An 18322-nucleotide genomic window follows, 5' to 3' on the forward strand; every position below is an offset into this window, starting at 1 on the left:
CGATGAACCGGCGCGAAGGTTTTTACGGAAAGGACGAATGCCAGATAATTTTTCTGCAACGTCATTTAATTTTTTGTCTGCATCAAAACTATGAGTTATAAACAGAAAATCGTATGAAATGAAAAAAAATCGAATTTTTAGGGGCATCAGCTTGGAAAAAAACTCAGATAAGACTCAACTTACCTCTCCACCTTTTCACGTCCTTCCTCGGCTTTTTCGGAGTTCACTTTCTCCGTGTTGTTAATTTTTTTCAGTCTATTTCCTTAGGGTCGTTATCTTTTCCTCTCCCAGTACTCTCCGTACTCTATTTCTTTTTTTTTTCTTTCGCTTTCTTCTTCCCCGTGTTTCTGTCTACTTGGTCGAGTCCTTTCTCACCCTCGTTAGCGTCGCTCACGACTCGCTCTGCGCTTTGGCTTCTTTCCTCTATTTCCCGTCTCGGTTCACTTAAACCCTGTTTCCACAACTTTGATTTGGAATAAATTCCCCAGTTGACATAGCTCTTTCTACCGATACCGTTACTTTGTAAGGTGATATAAAAACGCAAATTACCGGAAAATAATGGTTTAAATCGACTCAATCAGCATGATTTCCCTCTGAAAAAAGCGCCCACGCGGGCTTCACGTCAGGCAGCCCACATGAAGCCCTTGTGTTATGCCAAACTTTTTGCGCCTGGAGACCGCACCTAAAGACCGCACACGAGTTTGCGCACTTCATCAGGCTGCTGTGCAAGTGCAAGCGCACCCGATTTATTAGTCGCACATATAACCTTACCCTTTTTTTTTACCTGGGGTTCCCCTCTGAATAATTATGCCAAGATTAGTGCCCGCAATTGAACAGTTCGTGCATGCTATAAGTAGCACCTTGTACAAATGGTCGGTCGTACGGTCACGTGGAAACCAAAATTCTTCAGGCTTGATAGGTTACCATTGTATTTAATTTAGAATATTACCCTATTCTTCCTTATGAAATTTGAATAGAAAACCGCCTCCGGTTTACAAAGCACTTACTTGATATCCTTAGAAACAAAAGGAAAACTTTTCTTGAAGTTTCGATAATCATCGGCATATCCGCTCGATGTCTCCTTTGATCTGAGAATGGCATTTTATACTGTGGACCATAATACCTGGTTATTCTTCTTGTTTGAGTAACAGTAGGCTAACCTGTAAATTCGGCTCCAGTAAATCAGCCGAGAGGTTTCTTAACTTTGTTGTTCCACGGGGAACTATTTAAGGCTCCCTTCATTCGCGTTATATCATAAAAATGATTTACTCGGTTGTCTACATCACTCACAACTATCTAGAATCAGCTAAATTCGTTCGAAATTCTGCTAAATCAATTTACGATAAATTGTTTCATTGATAGTGTACTGTGTAGTTGTGAGGTTGACCACTGATGAAGGCAATAACTGGACAAGAATCTAACCATTATCTTGCAGATCCAATTTCGCTGAAAGCCTCGACCAGTCGTCTGTCTTTTTGAAAAAAAATTTCAATAAGATGGGGAATTATCTAAAAATCAACTGACTTTAATATCTATCCACCTAATCGACTGAGGCATATATAGATGGGGGAATTAAGAAATTGTCTGAAACCACATCAACCATACCTAATGTAATGTCCGCTCTGAGGAGGGCACAAAACATAATCATACCTAACAACATAAAACGGTATTATTGCTATCATAATCACTTTTCGTGACTTTTGGGAGATAGGAACTAAATCAAATAACAAAACAGCCTAAACAGGTGAGCGTGCAAGCGGCTAAAAATACATTTTTGCCCGCAAATACACAATAAATTGAAAGTAATGTAAATAAACGGAATTTTTGTGAAAATTCTCTCCGTCATTTGATTGAGGGTCTCAATGGGGTTTAGCGTCAACCGTCAAATGGCCAAAATATTAACCATTAAGCGTCATAAACGCAATATTTTTACCGTCAACTGTCAAAACAAGCAAGCAAAATGTTAGCTGTCAAATGTCTTAGATATCTTTAATTAAGAACTAAACGATTGCCTTAATTGGGGTCAAGTTCTGTTGTGTATTAATAAAAGTTTTGATATATCACAAAAATACATTTATGTCCTTAATTTCTATTCGCGAGTAAAACTGCTTAGCGACAGAACTGACCTCCGGTGTAGAAACACTTTCGGTGTCGCAAAACGTAAGTCATTTATTTATAAAAGGTGTTAAAAATGAACGGTCCTTCACAAATGCGTCATTATGAAAAATTACAGCCAAATTCGCGCGTTTAATTCGTATAATAGACGACATTCCAAAAAATTAACCGTCAATTGACCTAAAATTTAGCCGTCAAACGTCAGTAGGGCTCATTTTAACCGTCAACATTAAACATTCTATTCAGCATTGCTTCTGGAATGCTTCCCAACAAAACGTTCTCCGAAAAAACTTTTAAACCGCGGTTGATTTAAAACTTTGTCCAAACTCCAACCGTTATTTTTTCACTGACAAAGTTGTTTTCTAAATGTTCTTTAAATTCAAACAATAGGTTCCACAGCCTTGTAACAGCTTGACAATTTTGAATGCTTTTTGCCTCGGGTCATGGATGGTTTTTTTTTTATTTTACGTATTACTGATCCATCCAGGTTTGTGAGAGAGATCCAATACCTAAGAAAAATTTGGTTGAGTAATTTGTATTTAACATTAAAGCAGCTTTGCAATAAATTTTCCAATGTATCTTCCCAACTGTCAACAGTATTTTACTTGATCTCTGATCTGCCAGCTGAGATTTTGAATGATTGACATATGCAAAACGATATCAAACTGAAATTAGTCGCTGAAGTAGCAGCCCTCACGGGACCACTTTTTGTCTGCGTAATGAAAAAAGACGACAGAAGTGTAATCGTTTAAATATGTACAAAACTTTGAGTTCATCTGAAGTGGCACCTTGAAGAAAACGGTGACAAAGTTTCTGTTACTCTTCATCGCACTTAACGTATGTTCTTCGCGAGCTCTTTAAGGAAACGTCTCCAACAAAGTAGAGTTGTTAACGCAAACATGCATATATGGATGATGGTCAGTGAATGATCTTTAAACATTCTAAGAGGTTAGTCGAGGCATTATTAAGTCTCAATTCATTTATAACAGGAATTCATCGTTGTTGCTGAAAGTCTCGTAAATCGTAAATACTCATTTGTTTCGTTTTTAATTTGTGAAAATTTTTATGCATGTGCATTATCATATTGAGCTTATAACCAAAAGCATTTCTAAGATATGAAACCTGTTTGAGGAATAATTTCCTCGCCAATTTTAATCGATGCATGGACGTTGTCGTATCTATATAATACAATAATAAAAAGAACTCGTATGATTCATCATGCTGTTATTAATCGGAAAAGAGAGATCATTCTAAAACGTTCTATAAGAGCTAAAAACAGGCCTAAAAAGTGAAAAACGAGTTTTGAAAAATTTCCTCCAGTTCCGTTTTTTGACTTTTCGTTCAGTTATCATCCCTTCGCGGAAAATAGATTTCATTTAAGCGGAAAATAGAGAACGAAGAAGGGTAGATTACAGAACCGTTTGACGAAGTCAGTAACGATCGTGAACTTAATTCTTCTTTAAATAAGGGTAGTCTTTAATTGTCTTAATCACTTGTTTCGTAATATCAACGCAGACTCTATAGGTTAAACAGGAACGCGGCAAAATTTTGTAATCCTGTCCACCAGAAACTGTTTTTTTTTTTTGTACTACGTGATAAAAAAGAGGCCGGAGGAAAGCGGATTTTTTAATTTGCGGCAAAAGATGACCAGTGCTCTGTCTGTTCACAAGAGATATGGTTTTCTCATCTAAATTTGTGGACACATCTTAATCAAACTCTTCCCTTGGAGCTGATAAATTCACGTACAAGGACACTTTTTATTTTACTAAAAACAAGTCATCAGTAATTGCCACTTGCGACATCTCATCTCATCTCATCTCATAACGGACTCATTTTTTAGGGCTCGACAAGTTAGCAAGTTAGCATCTCTGGCATAATTTGTGGTGTTATCTCCAGAAATAGAGCCAAAGTTCCGGCTTTCTCAAAGTAAAATTGGGCTAATTCGAATTTACCCCCACCCCGCCCCCCCTCCCCCCCATGCAATGATTACTTTAACTGCCATGGAATCATGTATCGCTGACATTAGTCAGTGGATGCAAACGGACAAGTTAAAACTGAATGCGGATAAGACAGAATGTCTTCTGATTGGAACGCGACAACAACTTCAGAAAGTCAGTAACATCAGCATCTTATCTGTTGGCGACTCCAAAATTGCTCCATCATTTGAAGTTCGAAACTTAGGAATCTGGTTTGATTCGAAGATGAGTATGCTTAGTCATATTAAAAGAACTTGCTCATCCGCATTCTATCATCTTTACAACATACGTAGAATTAGGAAATATCTAAGTCGTTCAGTTACCGAAACAGTAGTTCATGCTTTTATGACCAGTAGAATAGATTATTGTAACAGTCTACTATATGGCCTCCCGAATTCACATATCATGAAACTCCATGGGATACAGAATGCCGCAGCTCGGTTGATCACTGGATCACCAAAATACTTTCATGTTACGCCATTACTTTTCCACCTTCATTGGCTCCCGATTAGTTACCGTATAAAGTTTAAGATTCTTCTTTTGAAATTTAACTGTTTATATGGTCTAACCCCTAACTATTTGACTGATTTAATTAGCATCAAAAAGCGATCCAGGTATTCTCTTAGGTCAAACGAGTCTTTATTACTCGAATTATCAAGCACCAGGACCCGTCCAACCCTTGGTGATCGTGCCTTCCAATCAGCTGTACCTCATCCGTCTTTGGAATGCATTACCTTCGACAATTCGTAACATAAAGACATTGGACAATTTCAAGACTGCTATCAAAACTCATTTTTTTAATACTAGCTTTCAAATAGATTTTTATTTTTACTCATGTTTCTTATTCACTTGGCTAGGCTATTGTTCTCTTTGAGTGCAGAGACTCGTAGGTTCCAATAAGTTCTTATATCTTAGTTACTTTTGCCATAATTTTATCTTACGATATTGTGAAGCGCGACTGAATATATTCATATAGAGGTCTGCGCTATATAAATGTAAATTATTATTATTATTATTATTATTATTATTATTATTATTAAAGTTCTCTAGCAATCATGCCTAGAACATCTTGGACAGGCCACAACGATAAGAGACTAGAGGTTGTTTCATAGATGTCGACCACAAATAGATCAGTTTCTAATTTGAGAACACCGATTATGTTTAAATCTTTTGATGCCATATTTAAAATTCAAGTTTGATTTTAAAGTGTCCTCCAGTAGGTTATTCCTTTTTCGCTGTACACGCGAGCGGAATAGAAGAAGGAAATCGTTGTTTGTGACCGGCTTTTTTACTTTGTAACTATTCAACAAACATAGTTTTAGTGGACGACTTATCCAGCGGTAGTGAAAAGTGTTTTTTTCCAGAACCGGAGCCGCAAAACATTGGAAGCACGGTCTTTCGTAAATTTATTCAGCAATTCTCCGAAATCATGACTTGGCCATAGTAAAAGATTGAGCTTGTTCCAGCAGGATACCATTCGAAGGTAGCTTGACTCCAACTTCGACTGAGAAAGCCGAATGTCGAAGTTGTATGAATAGTAGATATTGTTTAAGAAAAAAAGCAGAATGTGCGTTACTATGTGAAAACAGAATTTTGCCTTAACAAATAAACGGATGTACGGGGAAATTTCAATAAACTTCCTCTGGGAAAAGGTTTCCCTGGGGCCGGGATCTATTACGGCTCTTGACTATCCTTGAGACAATGACTAACAACAGTAAAGTTGGTTCCAACGTAGATTTATTCTGCAAACTCTACTGAACTGACGTGGTCCTAATTTGGCCTGACCTGGCTTTACCAGAACTGGCTACATGGCTGGGTTTCTCCTGGCCAGAACTGGCTCGAACAAAGAAAGCTTTTCAAAACAGCTCTATTTAAGCCTAATGTACAAAGGATTAGGTAATGCTGTGAATTATCTAAAGAATCACGCAATCTACTAAAACGATTGGCTAGGCAGGAATTAGCCACTTTCGAAAAGCTCTGGTGGATAACAACTACACAACGTGACAGGTGACGGTTACAGATTAACACTAATTACAGTTATGATCTAATAACAACTGTTTACGGTTGACTGAATGCGAACTGGTAGCATTTGCGTTTTGCAGAGCTTAGCAAGATCTCACAGTTTCTACGCTGAATTTTATATATTTTTAGCGCTATTTCGGGTCAAAGGTGCTCCATCGAAATAGGTTTTAAGTCATGTACTAACTGCAAAAGGTAATTAATGGTCATGTTCAGACAAATGTTGTTAGAGAAGGGAAAGAGAAACTCTTCCACGCATGTGTGATTTGAGGAAATGAATGTAAGTCTTATGACTTGGTTTGATGATTTGTTACCAGTCTTCTTTAAGAGAAAACTACAAGAATTTGTCTTGACAAATAGACCATATTGCTGTTTAACTGAACAAGTGTACAACCGCTCTACTTATAGCTTAAATTGGACATCCGTATCAAGGGAAATCAGTTGAATAGTTTTTATTCATAGCAAAATACCACTTTTCTTTTTCAGCTGGTTCCTTTATAATAAACAGCGGCGAATTTCTTGAAATTAACACAACTGCTCCGTCCATTAACAGCAGTTCGGGTGCTAATTACAACTCAACACTTCAGGAAAGAAGCTCTCCACATGGCAGCCATCTTGTTGCTCGCATAGAGTTCAGTGGTAACATTGAGTTCTGGAGCGGGTCAACAGTTCAAGTGTTCGGGAAGCATGCTCTGAGTTTAAAGAGTCAGAATGGAAACATCTCGATACACACTGATGTGAACATGACTTGTGGAGAGAAAATATTTGATACAACATGTCTTGGTGGGTTTACACAGAATTCAACAGAAGAGGAAGTCAGAACTGGTCAAAAAACAACAAAATTATATCAAGGTGAGAAACATTTTGGATGCCTTGTTGTTTTTCTCTGAGAGTAGGCAATTATTACATAATTCTACTGGAGAGACGTCCGTCAGAGGGTCAAAATTATACCCAGGTGAGACGCGCTTTGAATGCCTCAAGTTTTTGCTCTGAGAATAGACAAAGCCGGAAAAGTCTAATTCTCCGTCGAAATTATTAAGTCGACCTTTGCATTTAAACCTTTTGATACAGATGCCCAAAGAACTTTATCTAATGACAAATCTAAATTTGAAAATCATCAATTTTGAAGGCTGTCAACAACTCGATTTGAGCACTAATGGGACAGTTTATCCGTCATCTATTCGCCAATTGGACTAATTGGACAACGCGCTTTGTTATATACCTAAACTTTCACTCAACAAAACGAGCACTGTTAAGGGACAAAACCTGTCGGGACAATTTGTTCGTAGGCACAAAACTGTTTCACTTCTCCAAATTTTTCTATCTGATTGAAAAAATTCCTCCCCTTTCTTTCCAATGTTTTTCCATCTTTCTCACTTAACAATTCCAAGATGTGTTTTCCGAGGAAAAGTAATGCATGAAACAGCACGGAAAGAATGAAAAGAAGAGCACATTAAGTATAGTTTTCGAAAGTAGATATCTCTTATAATTTCAAACGTCACCTGAGAAACTTCACTACGGATATGTTCATTAAATCACTCCGCACACTTTCAAATTGACTTTAGCTCAAGTATTTGCGCTAGATGCTCTTCCTCCGCCAAGCAGAGAAAATTTCAATTTGATCCCTAGCTCTTAAACTGAGTAAAACATCAAGTAGTGGATCCAAAGTGGAAAAAGGACACACATCCAATCAAGGGACGAAACCAAAAAGCTTTTGTTATTCAAGCAACATTGACAACGTCATTATTTAAAAGTTGATAGATGACAAAGGGCGGTATAAATTTCAAACTAAAAAACTCTGCATCTTTATAAGCGAACTTTGGAAAATCTGTGGATATATGCACATAGTGCCTTCCATACATTTGTATCTCGGGTATTTTTCGGGTATGATTGGAACAATTACCACATACTAGGAAAAATTGCAGAATTCTGATTGGCTGAGACAAAGTACATCCTCTCTTAATCGTGTGGGCAACCTTGATAATCAATAATTGATAGTTCCCCTGCAACGAAAAGCACTAGGAGACTTTTTACAGCAGGAGATTTTTGCTGGAAAGGTTTTTGTGATAACGGCTGCTTGATCAAGTTGAAGGCAACGAATAATTCATTGGGAAACTTATACGTGGCAGCGGATATAAAAGCGCTTAAGAGCAAATGTGGCCAAAAATCGAACATTTTCAAAATATTGTGGCAACAGCCAAAAAATCGATTCGGCTCATATTCTCAAGTTAGGTAGGCCTCATGGTGAAACAAAACACTGCATACTTCGTTTGGCTGAATATCGATTTATTTTGGAGAAAATCGATAACAACTGAATTTCGCCAAATTGCCGCTTTTGAAGCTCAAAATTTCAGACGAATCTCGGAGCGTCGCGCCACGAATTGACAACACTTGGACCGATAAAAAGTACCAAATCTTGAAAAGCAACATCAATACATGTGTTACGGCAATTTGAGCAATTCTTGATCATTTATTTACACAATCTAATTAAATTTATCCGACCCTCCTCTAACAAGATTAAAAATAGGTCAAAAGCAACTTGTTATTTAACTATGTGGTAAATAAAATAATCGACTGAAAATCTGGCTTTTGGAAGGCGAAGTGTGGTTTTTTTCGATCTCCAAAGGATTTTTTTGGGGTAATGACTCTGTGCGATTTAATCAAATTTTAAAGTTGGAGGAAATGAGCTGATTTGACGGTGCAGTCAGTTATTCGAAAATGTACACATTCCCACGCAAACTCAATTGTTTCGCTTTTACATCCAGTCTACAGCTTATTTAACATATCATCTTACCGTTCATATTGCTGTATCACAAAAGGTTATTGCAGTCCTGAAATTGTTGCATCGCTCCCATAATAGCGATATATATATATAACTTGGCAGGATAGTCAACACCCAATGATAATGAGTTTACAAAGCGTATTAGGGGGTTTCTCCATTTCCATTTCGTTGAAAAGGAGGCTGTAATTACTTCACGTAAGAGATCTTTGTTTAAATATAGTCTTCAACCAAACCGCGAACCAAACGTTCGCGGAATTAATGTTGCTCGTTCAGAAACGTGTTACTCGTGTGCGGAATAACGCTAATTAATTCAAAATGAGGTCCACTGAAATCGACAACTCCGCAAAAATATTGGACTGTGAAGTACGTGGCTACAGGAACTATGGTCGAGTGTTACATATAGGAAACAGGAGCAAACAATTATTTAACTCCGATCCTTATTAAGTTAAATTCTTATTTAGTGAATTATTGTTTCGTTTGATAAAGTTCATTTTTTAAGGACAAAAAGAACGAAAGGTAAACCTAGTTCGGTGATTAAAACCACTGCGTGCTACAATATTACTGTATTTTACTGTTGATAAGATTTCAACTTCCCTGCACTCTTACTTAATTTTCTTCGGTGGACGGTATGTTGTTTTAAAAATGAGTTATAGTCAAACCTATTTAATGAAATTCAGAGGGGTGTTTTGATCGTCAATCGCTGATACCACACTGAGTATCTATAAACACTTGAGGCTTTGTCTGAGAAGGATCCGGTCGAGATGACAATTGCCTTGAGTAGAGGTCAGGATTTAACATGACTTATAAGTATTTTTTAAGACGCTGAAAGATTGAATCGTATTTGTTTTCTCTTCCTTACTATTTTAATCGCTATAGATTGTTTGATTAATTACAGAAATTACCTTGAAACTGGCATAAAACGAATTGCATGCAGAGAAAAGATGTGAACTCTGCAAAAGCAGTGCGTGTCTTTCTTCTTAGAAGGATATCTGCTGCTCGTTCAAAACTACAGTAAGAGTGCACTGTGACTTCGACAAACGATCCAGAAAACGGGAAACTGTAGTTATACCTCTTCTTGCTTATTTAAGGTGGATTGAGAGCCATTCCACTTGTCTCGATTTTCCGGGCCAAAAGACGACGTTGACCTAATTCTTAGCCAAGCAACCATATTCTCTCCTCCTGTTAACATACATACCATGACAATTTGTCCCTCGCCTAGTGCAAAGCTTGGTTTGGGGTAGACGAGAGGCTCTAAGTTCGAGGTGCCGAGTTCCTTTTGATATATCAAAACATACTCAATAATATATCGCCATATAAAGCACTGATTGGCTTTGGACTTCAATAAGAAGTAGTCATTCACGTCTTAAATTTATCATCTTAGATGGAAATATTAAGGAGATAGGCAAAACATGGGTTTGTTTACTTGTTAAATCTAGATTTCAGTCTTTTTTCTAACGGGCGTGAACATTCTGGTCTGACCAGACAACAGGCTTATGTTAAATTTGTCATTACGCATCAGCTACGCTCTATGATATTTCGCCATATAATGCATTGATGGCTTTGGACCCGACCATATTTGAGGGCGATAGATCACTGCTTACTTGGCTACCTTCTTGGGAAAGAATACTAAGTAACTAACTAGATGAGTGAATTTTTCAAAGCCGCTGTTTCCAAAATGCAAGTACCGTATTTGACTGATGTAGGTATACCGACTCGCACTCGAGCCTGCTGTATCAGCTGGTGCAATGATTACTCGAAGCGTTTCTTGAGTTCTGAGATACGCAGAAATGGTTTCATTTCCAGGCGTGAGTTTTTTTGTTTTTTTTTGACCACTGCCTGGTTAAGATGAGTGTGAATAATGTGAACGTGCGCTACATGGGTCGAAGTCTTACTACCGGCACGAGTAACTTAACAAGGCACAGTAGCCTCTGGGGAAGAAACAGTACGGATATAAATCTGCTGAACGTTGGCTAGTACAAACATTTCGGTGACAGTCATGGTTTTCCAGGTTTGACCCTTATAAAACTTCTTTTAAGTAAACAAATATTTAAACACTACACTTATCTCTGTTGGACATCTGCAGTGATGCATGATGGGCTATTCCCTTTGCAGATCTTTCGCTCTTTTTTGTCCTAAAATAGGCTTCATCCATCCAAGTACCATGAAACATTTAAGAATTGTTTCATGCTTAGCGTGCGTCTATCGAGTTATGGATGAACGCGGGGAGTTTTATGAACCGGGAAATTTCGTGATAACCATAGGAAGGTCTAACAATAGGCATGGAATTAATCCCTAGCAGCCCTCGGATAATTATTTGTATGGCACATAGTTAAATCACGGGCTACTCTTGACCTATTTTTAATCTAGTTGGAAGTAGGTCGGATAAATTCAATTAGATTGTGTAAATAAATGGTTAAGGATTGCTCAAATTGCAATGAACATATGTTTTGATGTTATTTTTCAAGATTTGGTTTTTATCAATCCAGGTTTTTTCATTTTTTAGCGCGACGCTCCGAGAAGCGTCTGAAGTTTTGAGCCTCAAAAGCCACATTTTGGCGGAATTCAGTTGTTATCGATTTTCTCGAAAATAAATCTATATTCAGCCAAACGAAGTATGCAGTGGTTTGTTTCAATCTTAGGCCAAAGTAACTCGAGAATATAAGTCGAATCGATTTTTTTGGCTGTTGGCACCATATTTTGAAAATGTTCGATTCTTGGGCACATTTGCACTTAATTAACTCGACCGTTTGCTTATAGCCTGCAGTGCCGGCGTATTTTGGGCACACAAGTGCACATTTTCGTATTAGGCCGCCATCTTAGATTTGGTAACTGTGGAAGATTGGGGCGAGGAAATATTTGCCGAGGGAGTAGGTGTTAAGTGGAAAAATGGGCAACGGGGAAGAGGAAGGGGAAGGTTTTCCTTCCCTCTCTCCCGAATTCACTGGAAAACTTATACGTAGCAGCGGATATAAAAGCTGGAAAGAAGTACTGACTACTGGACCAACATCTTTTAACAGCGAGCAAAAAGACGAACCATATATAAGCAATTCGAAAGTTATATTTTACAAAAGCAAACAAAACTTTCCTTTTTTCGGCAATCAGAGGAAGGAAAATGGCGAAGAGTACAAAGGAGAATGAAAAAATCCTCACGAGCTGAAAGATGTTTTCCCAACAGCTAGCTCTAATGTTGTAGAGTATTTTAAATGATTGCTATTTCGAGTATTTTTAGGAGTTTACCCTCTCTTTTATTGAGTCTCGCCTTTTTTACACCTTCGTGTTATTTTGATAACTTTATAGTTTTGATCACTTATTCTTAGTGTGTGCTTGAACTCGGCTCAGTTCGCGGATTTCCTTCTTGTCGTGCTAGACATTTTAATCGCTTGTTATGGTTGAGAATAATTAGTTTCATAGGTGGTCATGTTTGGGTTGGTAAAACTGACCTTGAGTTTTACCCAAACTGAAGATCCTGTTTGTGCGCGTGATTCTCGTGCGCAGCTCAATCATTGGCGTTTAATTGGTTCTTTGGTGCTCGCCAAGTGTTTCCGAGCGAGCCACCCGATTTCCCCCCTTGCAAAACAACGAATGCACTATGGAAACTCCCACGGTCAGCTAACCCAAACATGTCTGTGATTTTTGCATTAAATACGCGGGCACTCCTTACTAAAAAAAAGGGAAAAAATAGCTGCGGTAGTAGAAGGTAGTAGCAACAATAGAAGAGTAAAGAATAAAGAAGAAAATCACAGAGTCTTGGTAGCTCTTGTTAATTCGCCAAGCGAATGGTAAAAACCCCCCAACACTAAGAAGTCAATGTTTCAATAAACGGTTGTAGGCCCTCAGACCATTTTATCTTTTAATTCAATTCTTTGTCAATATATTTATAGCTTTAAATTTACTTTTGTTAATAGTTGCACTCTTACATATTTTAGCTGTTCGTTTATGTTATTTATGTTATATTTTTAACATTGGTAGTTTTAAGGTTTGAACAATTCATTATTTTCGAGGGCCACTGGTTTATCACCTGGTATATAGTTGTGTGTTTTTTTCATGGGCGTATAAAGTTTATGATCATTACTATTATCATTACTATTTTATTCATTCACGTATGAACGGATATATTTCCCTTTATCTTTTTATGTGTCTACAAGTTTCCCTGCTTGCTTTTTCAAACTGGGAAATTTCGTGATAACCATAGGAGGGTCTAAGAATAGGCGTGACCTTTTGCCCACGCTCCCACATTAGGAGTTATTTATATTCACATTTTGCGAGTGATGATGATTTACTTCTTTTCAAATGAAGTTTTAATTGGTGGTTTACTAATTGCTAGGACTTGGACCTGGGGGATTAAAAATAACTTTCACGGAAATCGACCTGTCTGGACTTTGTACACCAGGCGCAAGTCATGGAGGAAACGGAGGAAGAACAATGATTAGCAACAGCTTATTTAGTTTGTTTTTGCCTAAACCGTATGACAAAAACGACACAGCCTCTCTGTTAGGAGGAAGTGCAGGTGAGATAATTATTGTTTTCATCTGAAGGCAACTGTTCAAATAGAGAAAAATACTTAAATAACTACAGCACATCCATGTAGCCTATAAATTGTCGCAGATATCACTATTTGTTATATCTATTACATAATAGTCGAGATATTTACTCTCCTTGTCACATAGATTTCCATGCGGCAAGCTCGGAAACAGAAGCGAGTATCTCGATCACTGAACTGAATCAAACCAAAGAAAAGTTTCAGTCCTGTTAAGAAGCCGAAGATGCTTGACTGCCTGATACATCCCGGCCAAAAAGCGCTGCATTGTTTTTATCTGACAGTGGATTAATTTCTTTTTTTTTTTTATTCAGGTTCATGCGTGGAAAATCCAGGAAGCGTTTCTGGTGGAGGAGCTATGGAACTTGTGGCTGAGAATGGAGCGATAATCATAGGTAAAGGTCGAGCAAAGTCCTTTGATCGATCCATGGCCGATCGTGTTAACTTAATTCAATTTTTACAAAAATTGTTACGTTCTGACAATAGTAAGACCATGTCCAAAAGTGTCATCGAGATAAGTTGAATTTGTTATCCGCGACTCAATCGATGTGATTAAATTGACACCTACGTGGTAAAGTTATTCTTTTTGTAAAGAATTTATCCACTGATACCAAGACAAAGTGCTCGGTTATTTGGAAAGAACTAGACGACGTAATTTTTTTTATTAAGTAGCTGACTCGACATCGACAGCAAAATCTCGTAAAATTTTGATCAGGCCAACCATCCAATCCACAACAACACCATCCGTAAATACATCATTTGTTTGCCCTTTCAACTGTCCCGTCAAAGTTAAATGTTGGAGAAAAGTTTACTTTACCGAAGTTTCGTCTTCGTAAATTTAATCAGTGCAATGAGATGGACAGTCATCATATTCCTTTTTCATTATTATTTCATTATTTCATAAACAGTGCAGCCCTCATGGGAAAAGTGTAATCGTTGGAAGAAAAAAGCGCTTTACACGAAGCCCAAATGATCACGGCTGCATAGTACTCAGTGCACTTAAAATTCATGATAGCATCGTGCTCAACAAATGTCAAACTCGAGATTTACAAAAATCTTATTTTTACGTTAAAAATGTTCAGGCTGTAGACTTTCTTTCTATATGTATGTTGAAGTTTAAGAATTAGGGAACGATTCATCTTCCTAGTAACGGAAACCAATACACGCTATGCATAATGATAATTTGCTTAAGAAGCCTAGTAACAAGTTTGCACGAAAGCGAGGTCCGTCGGGCCACTGTGTTTTTCTTCTTTCGGAGGCTTTTACCTTGGTTAACACAAAATGAGCTCGGTTTCAAACAATCTAAAGCTTTCAGAAGCAGATATTCCTGGTTCATCACTAAGTGGGAGAGCTCCAGCTAATTTAAAAGTGCAAGAACTAAAATTCTGGCTAAAATGCAGAGGAGTTTGGGTCCTTTGGAAAGTTAAAGAATGAAACTTTGTCTCCTCTTCCATTCCGATAACCCTTGAAGGTACACTGAGGAACAAAACAGTTCAAAGGCATCGATCGGAAGCCACGATTCCTCTTCCTTGATACGGAAATTAATGGTTATTCATTGTTTAAGCGGTGTTAACCGAAAGTGACATTGATTCAATTCTAGGTGCCCCTATTATAGCTGAAGCCCAAACTGACCCCGCAGGAGAGTGTTCTGGGGGCTCAGGAGGACTTATTCGCCTTAAGGCATCTAAGGTCAGTAACCTGAATTAATATAATCAGGTGTGGTTACTGTCAAAGGACCTCTGATATATAAATCGATGATAGAGTTCAGTTTTGTATAAAATAATAATTATTAGATACATAAGGTAAATGTGATTTCAATAGCAATTCGAATTCTACCCATTTTAAATTTATTGTAGTTAGTGTTGAAACTCAACAAAAACTCTGCTATGATTAATCAAAGGTAATTATACATCAAAACGGAAAACTAATTGTGGATGGAGGGAGCGTACGAGATCTTGACGGAAACAAGGCTTACTACCCTTTGGGTGGCGGAGCAGGAGGAGTCATTCAGATAATAGCACCTGAAGGAGAGATTGCTGCTGGGACTTTATCGTTGAAACATGGTGAAAGTAATGATGTAGTTGCTTGTGATATTGAAGCTGAGGATGGCTATTTTATACTCAAAGGTAACTCAAGAAACACTTAAAGACCCTATTTTAAAATATCTGAGATAGTATCAAAGTTGCCAAAGTTGGTTAAGTTGTGTTACACTTGTTGACTATGCAACAGTTGATTACTTAACCCGAAGTTGCAGGATAAAAAAGAACGTTTGTTTTATAATGCGCATTTTAAGACCGATTCTAGAAATACATTTCCGAGTGAATATTCCCTGTGCCGATATTCAAAAAGGTATAACCCCCTTCTCCTCTAACATGTTTGATACCTGTACAAGTCTGTATAAAACAAATGGTCTAACATCGTTAAAGAACTTAGATTATGATCCGAATATGACGCGCTACTTTTCATCACGAACGCTGAAAAATGATACCCGATATAAATCCTGTGTAGTCAGAAATAAAATAGAGCTCACGGGGTATAAATCCGAAGAATTAAAAATTTAACCACAAGACGGTAAACATCGAAAGGATCTGTGGATCGAACATTTGTGTACTTAGAAACTATTTGCATTAACAGCTTGAAGAAGCAACATAACGGGTAGCTTCTGTTTTCTTTTAGAAAATGAAATTGCAGGAACATATAATCATACAAAACTTTACAAATGGCCATCAAGACCCGATTACAGCCCCACCAGCGCTTCTTCAAAGGATCCAACAGGTTTGTTTGTGTATGAGCAGCGTTTGTGTGCCAAGTAAGAAGTGTGCTCAACAAAACTTTTTAATCTTAGAAAATTATGGGCTTTCCAAATTATAGCCTGCGATCAGCCTTTTATCGCTGATAATTTGGATATATCAACAAAGTTGAAATGGTAAATTGGCCACCGTAATGATTACAAAAGCTGACGTTTCGAGCGTTAGCCCTTCGTTACTCCCACCGACGCAGCCCCAAACAGTTTCTTTCGAAACTATCAGCCTTTATTCTTTTATCGCTGAGGCATGAGCGTTTCTCCGCTTGCGAGCAAGTCTAAGGCCTTGAGTAAGGCGGGCCGGTGAGAGGCCTACATGGGATCTGGCACAACTAAAACAATATTTACCTGTAGCATTCATCGCGATTTGACATTTCAAATAATTTATTATGGGTCGATACATGGCTTGAGTGATCCATCAGTTGCAATTTTTAAACGGAAAGAGCATTAACAAACTCAAGAATGTGAGCAAGATGCATTTGCAGTTTTGTGCGGCATAGTCTCTGGCTTTAAGGCCTTATTATCAGAGGAATGTTCCTGCTCTTCGTTATAAGAAATCTTTATTGACTAACAAACGTTTTGAAATATTTTTCATCACAGATGCCTCGACTAAGGCTAGCACACCGTCACCAACAAGCCAAACTGGTACCCCTTTTAAAGGTAATCATATCAAAATATGACGGGCTAAACTTTACGTTCTCCCGCCCTTTTTTTACAACGAATAAATACTTCCATTTAAGGTAATTTTAGAAGATGCAGTGGCCTTATGGTCAATGCACTGGACTCCGGGTCCAGAGTCCGGGTTCGACAGCTGACCCGGTCAATGTGTTCTGTTTTTTCATAGAGCCTCTCTCCACTCAGGAAAATAAATGGGTACCGGCGAATGTCAGGGTAGCCTGATGAAATGCGGGGGGGGGGGGTGACCTTGCAATGGACCAGCATCCCATCCAGGGGAGAGTGGTAATACTGTTAGTCGCTTCATACCACAGGGAAACCGGGATATGTTCCGGCTGAGGAGGGGAAGGGGAGGCAATATGCTTGATTACAGACTTTACCCTTGGGGATAATCCTAAGAACTGAAATTTGTCGAACGATTTCTTTTAAACATTTTATACCAATCTCTGTTTCGAGAACTACTGTAGAAAAAGATAGATCACCCTACTTGCCAAAGAAATATGATTGCCAATCTTATTCCATCCATGCCTGTACTTATCCCGTGCGTTTCATCGGTTCACGATACATCTTACGGTAGATGGAGGTAAGGGTTAAAAAAAATAACTTGAAAAAATACTTGATAGGAAGAAAGTCTCTTGCGTATGGAGTTAATTTTTCTAATTATCCAACTTGTACACTAAGATTATGACAAAAAGGTCACCTTGTTCATTCCAAAGAAAAAGACCAGCGCACCTGTTTTACCACCTCCATTGATTGAAAAAAAAAACCAATACCATGTTCTCGTAATGCGCACGCACTTATTCGCCTAATTACGTGATGTCATAACAGTTAAGAATGTATAGCGCAATATACTGAAGAGCCACCTTAACCCAGAGCTGTTTAGATTCAACCTATTTCAGTTAGGTATGTACATATGTATGTAACGATGAGCCGACAGTCTGCCTTTACCTCAGACACTAGCAAATTACACTCCAAGAGAACTAATTTTGACGCCAAACCAATCAAAGCTGAGTTTGGCTAGGACGTACATCATAACCTCTAAACAAATATTTTTTCGTCCGGCCCTACAGCCCAGTCAATAAGTACATAATTTATTCTCTGACCCATGAGGAGACTTAGCAATAATTCCACGAGCGCGTGTTGCATCTGAGATGCTGAATATCCAACGAGCCACATGGCACCGAGTCGGCTATAACCAATCTCGTATCCAACAAGCATAGTCGAAAAATTGTCCCATGAAATTTTATCAAATTCCTGAAAGTTTGGATATTTTCAGCAAAAGTTTTCAGCTTCCAACACTTGTCGCAAAGCATTTCCATCTCAGGTTTTCTTCTACTAGTTATGTGAAAAACACAAAAACTGACCGTTTTGAAAAGTTCGTAAAGAACAAGTTTGCCACTTATTTAAATCAAAAT

At 38.0% G+C, this 18322-nt stretch overlaps 1 protein-coding gene across 1 annotated transcript; it reads left to right on the forward strand.

Annotated features, from left to right (window-relative positions):
• Positions 1–5899: 5899 nt before the first annotated feature.
• Positions 5900–17090, forward strand: LOC148735339 (uncharacterized). Its single transcript, XM_088752941.1, has 8 exons — positions 5900–5987; positions 6597–6962; positions 13217–13399; positions 13744–13824; positions 15030–15118; positions 15330–15555; positions 16106–16204; positions 16833–17090. Exons 1-8 carry the CDS (start codon positions 5900–5902, stop codon positions 16910–16912), a joined length of 1212 nt encoding a protein of 403 aa, XP_088609067.1. The 3' UTR covers positions 16913–17090.
• The last annotated feature ends 1232 nt before the right edge of the window (positions 17091–18322 follow it).

Source organism: Stylophora pistillata, chromosome 3, assembly GCF_964205215.1.
Source record: "Stylophora pistillata chromosome 3, jaStyPist1.2, whole genome shotgun sequence".
Taxonomy (NCBI): domain Eukaryota; kingdom Metazoa; phylum Cnidaria; class Anthozoa; order Scleractinia; family Pocilloporidae; genus Stylophora; species Stylophora pistillata.

Bases quoted from the DNA above. Each gene is read 5' to 3' on its own strand.
- LOC148735339 (XM_088752941.1), top strand. From the start codon at position 5,900: ATGGCTGGGTTTCTCCTGGCCAGAACTGGCTCGAACAAAGAAAGCTTT. The intron at 13,825-15,029 runs GTAAAGGTCGAG...ATTCAATTCTAG, and splicing joins GAATGGAGCGATAATCATAG to GTGCCCCTATTATAGCTGAA. The intron at 15,119-15,329 runs GTCAGTAACCTG...GATTAATCAAAG, and splicing joins TTCGCCTTAAGGCATCTAAG to GTAATTATACATCAAAACGG.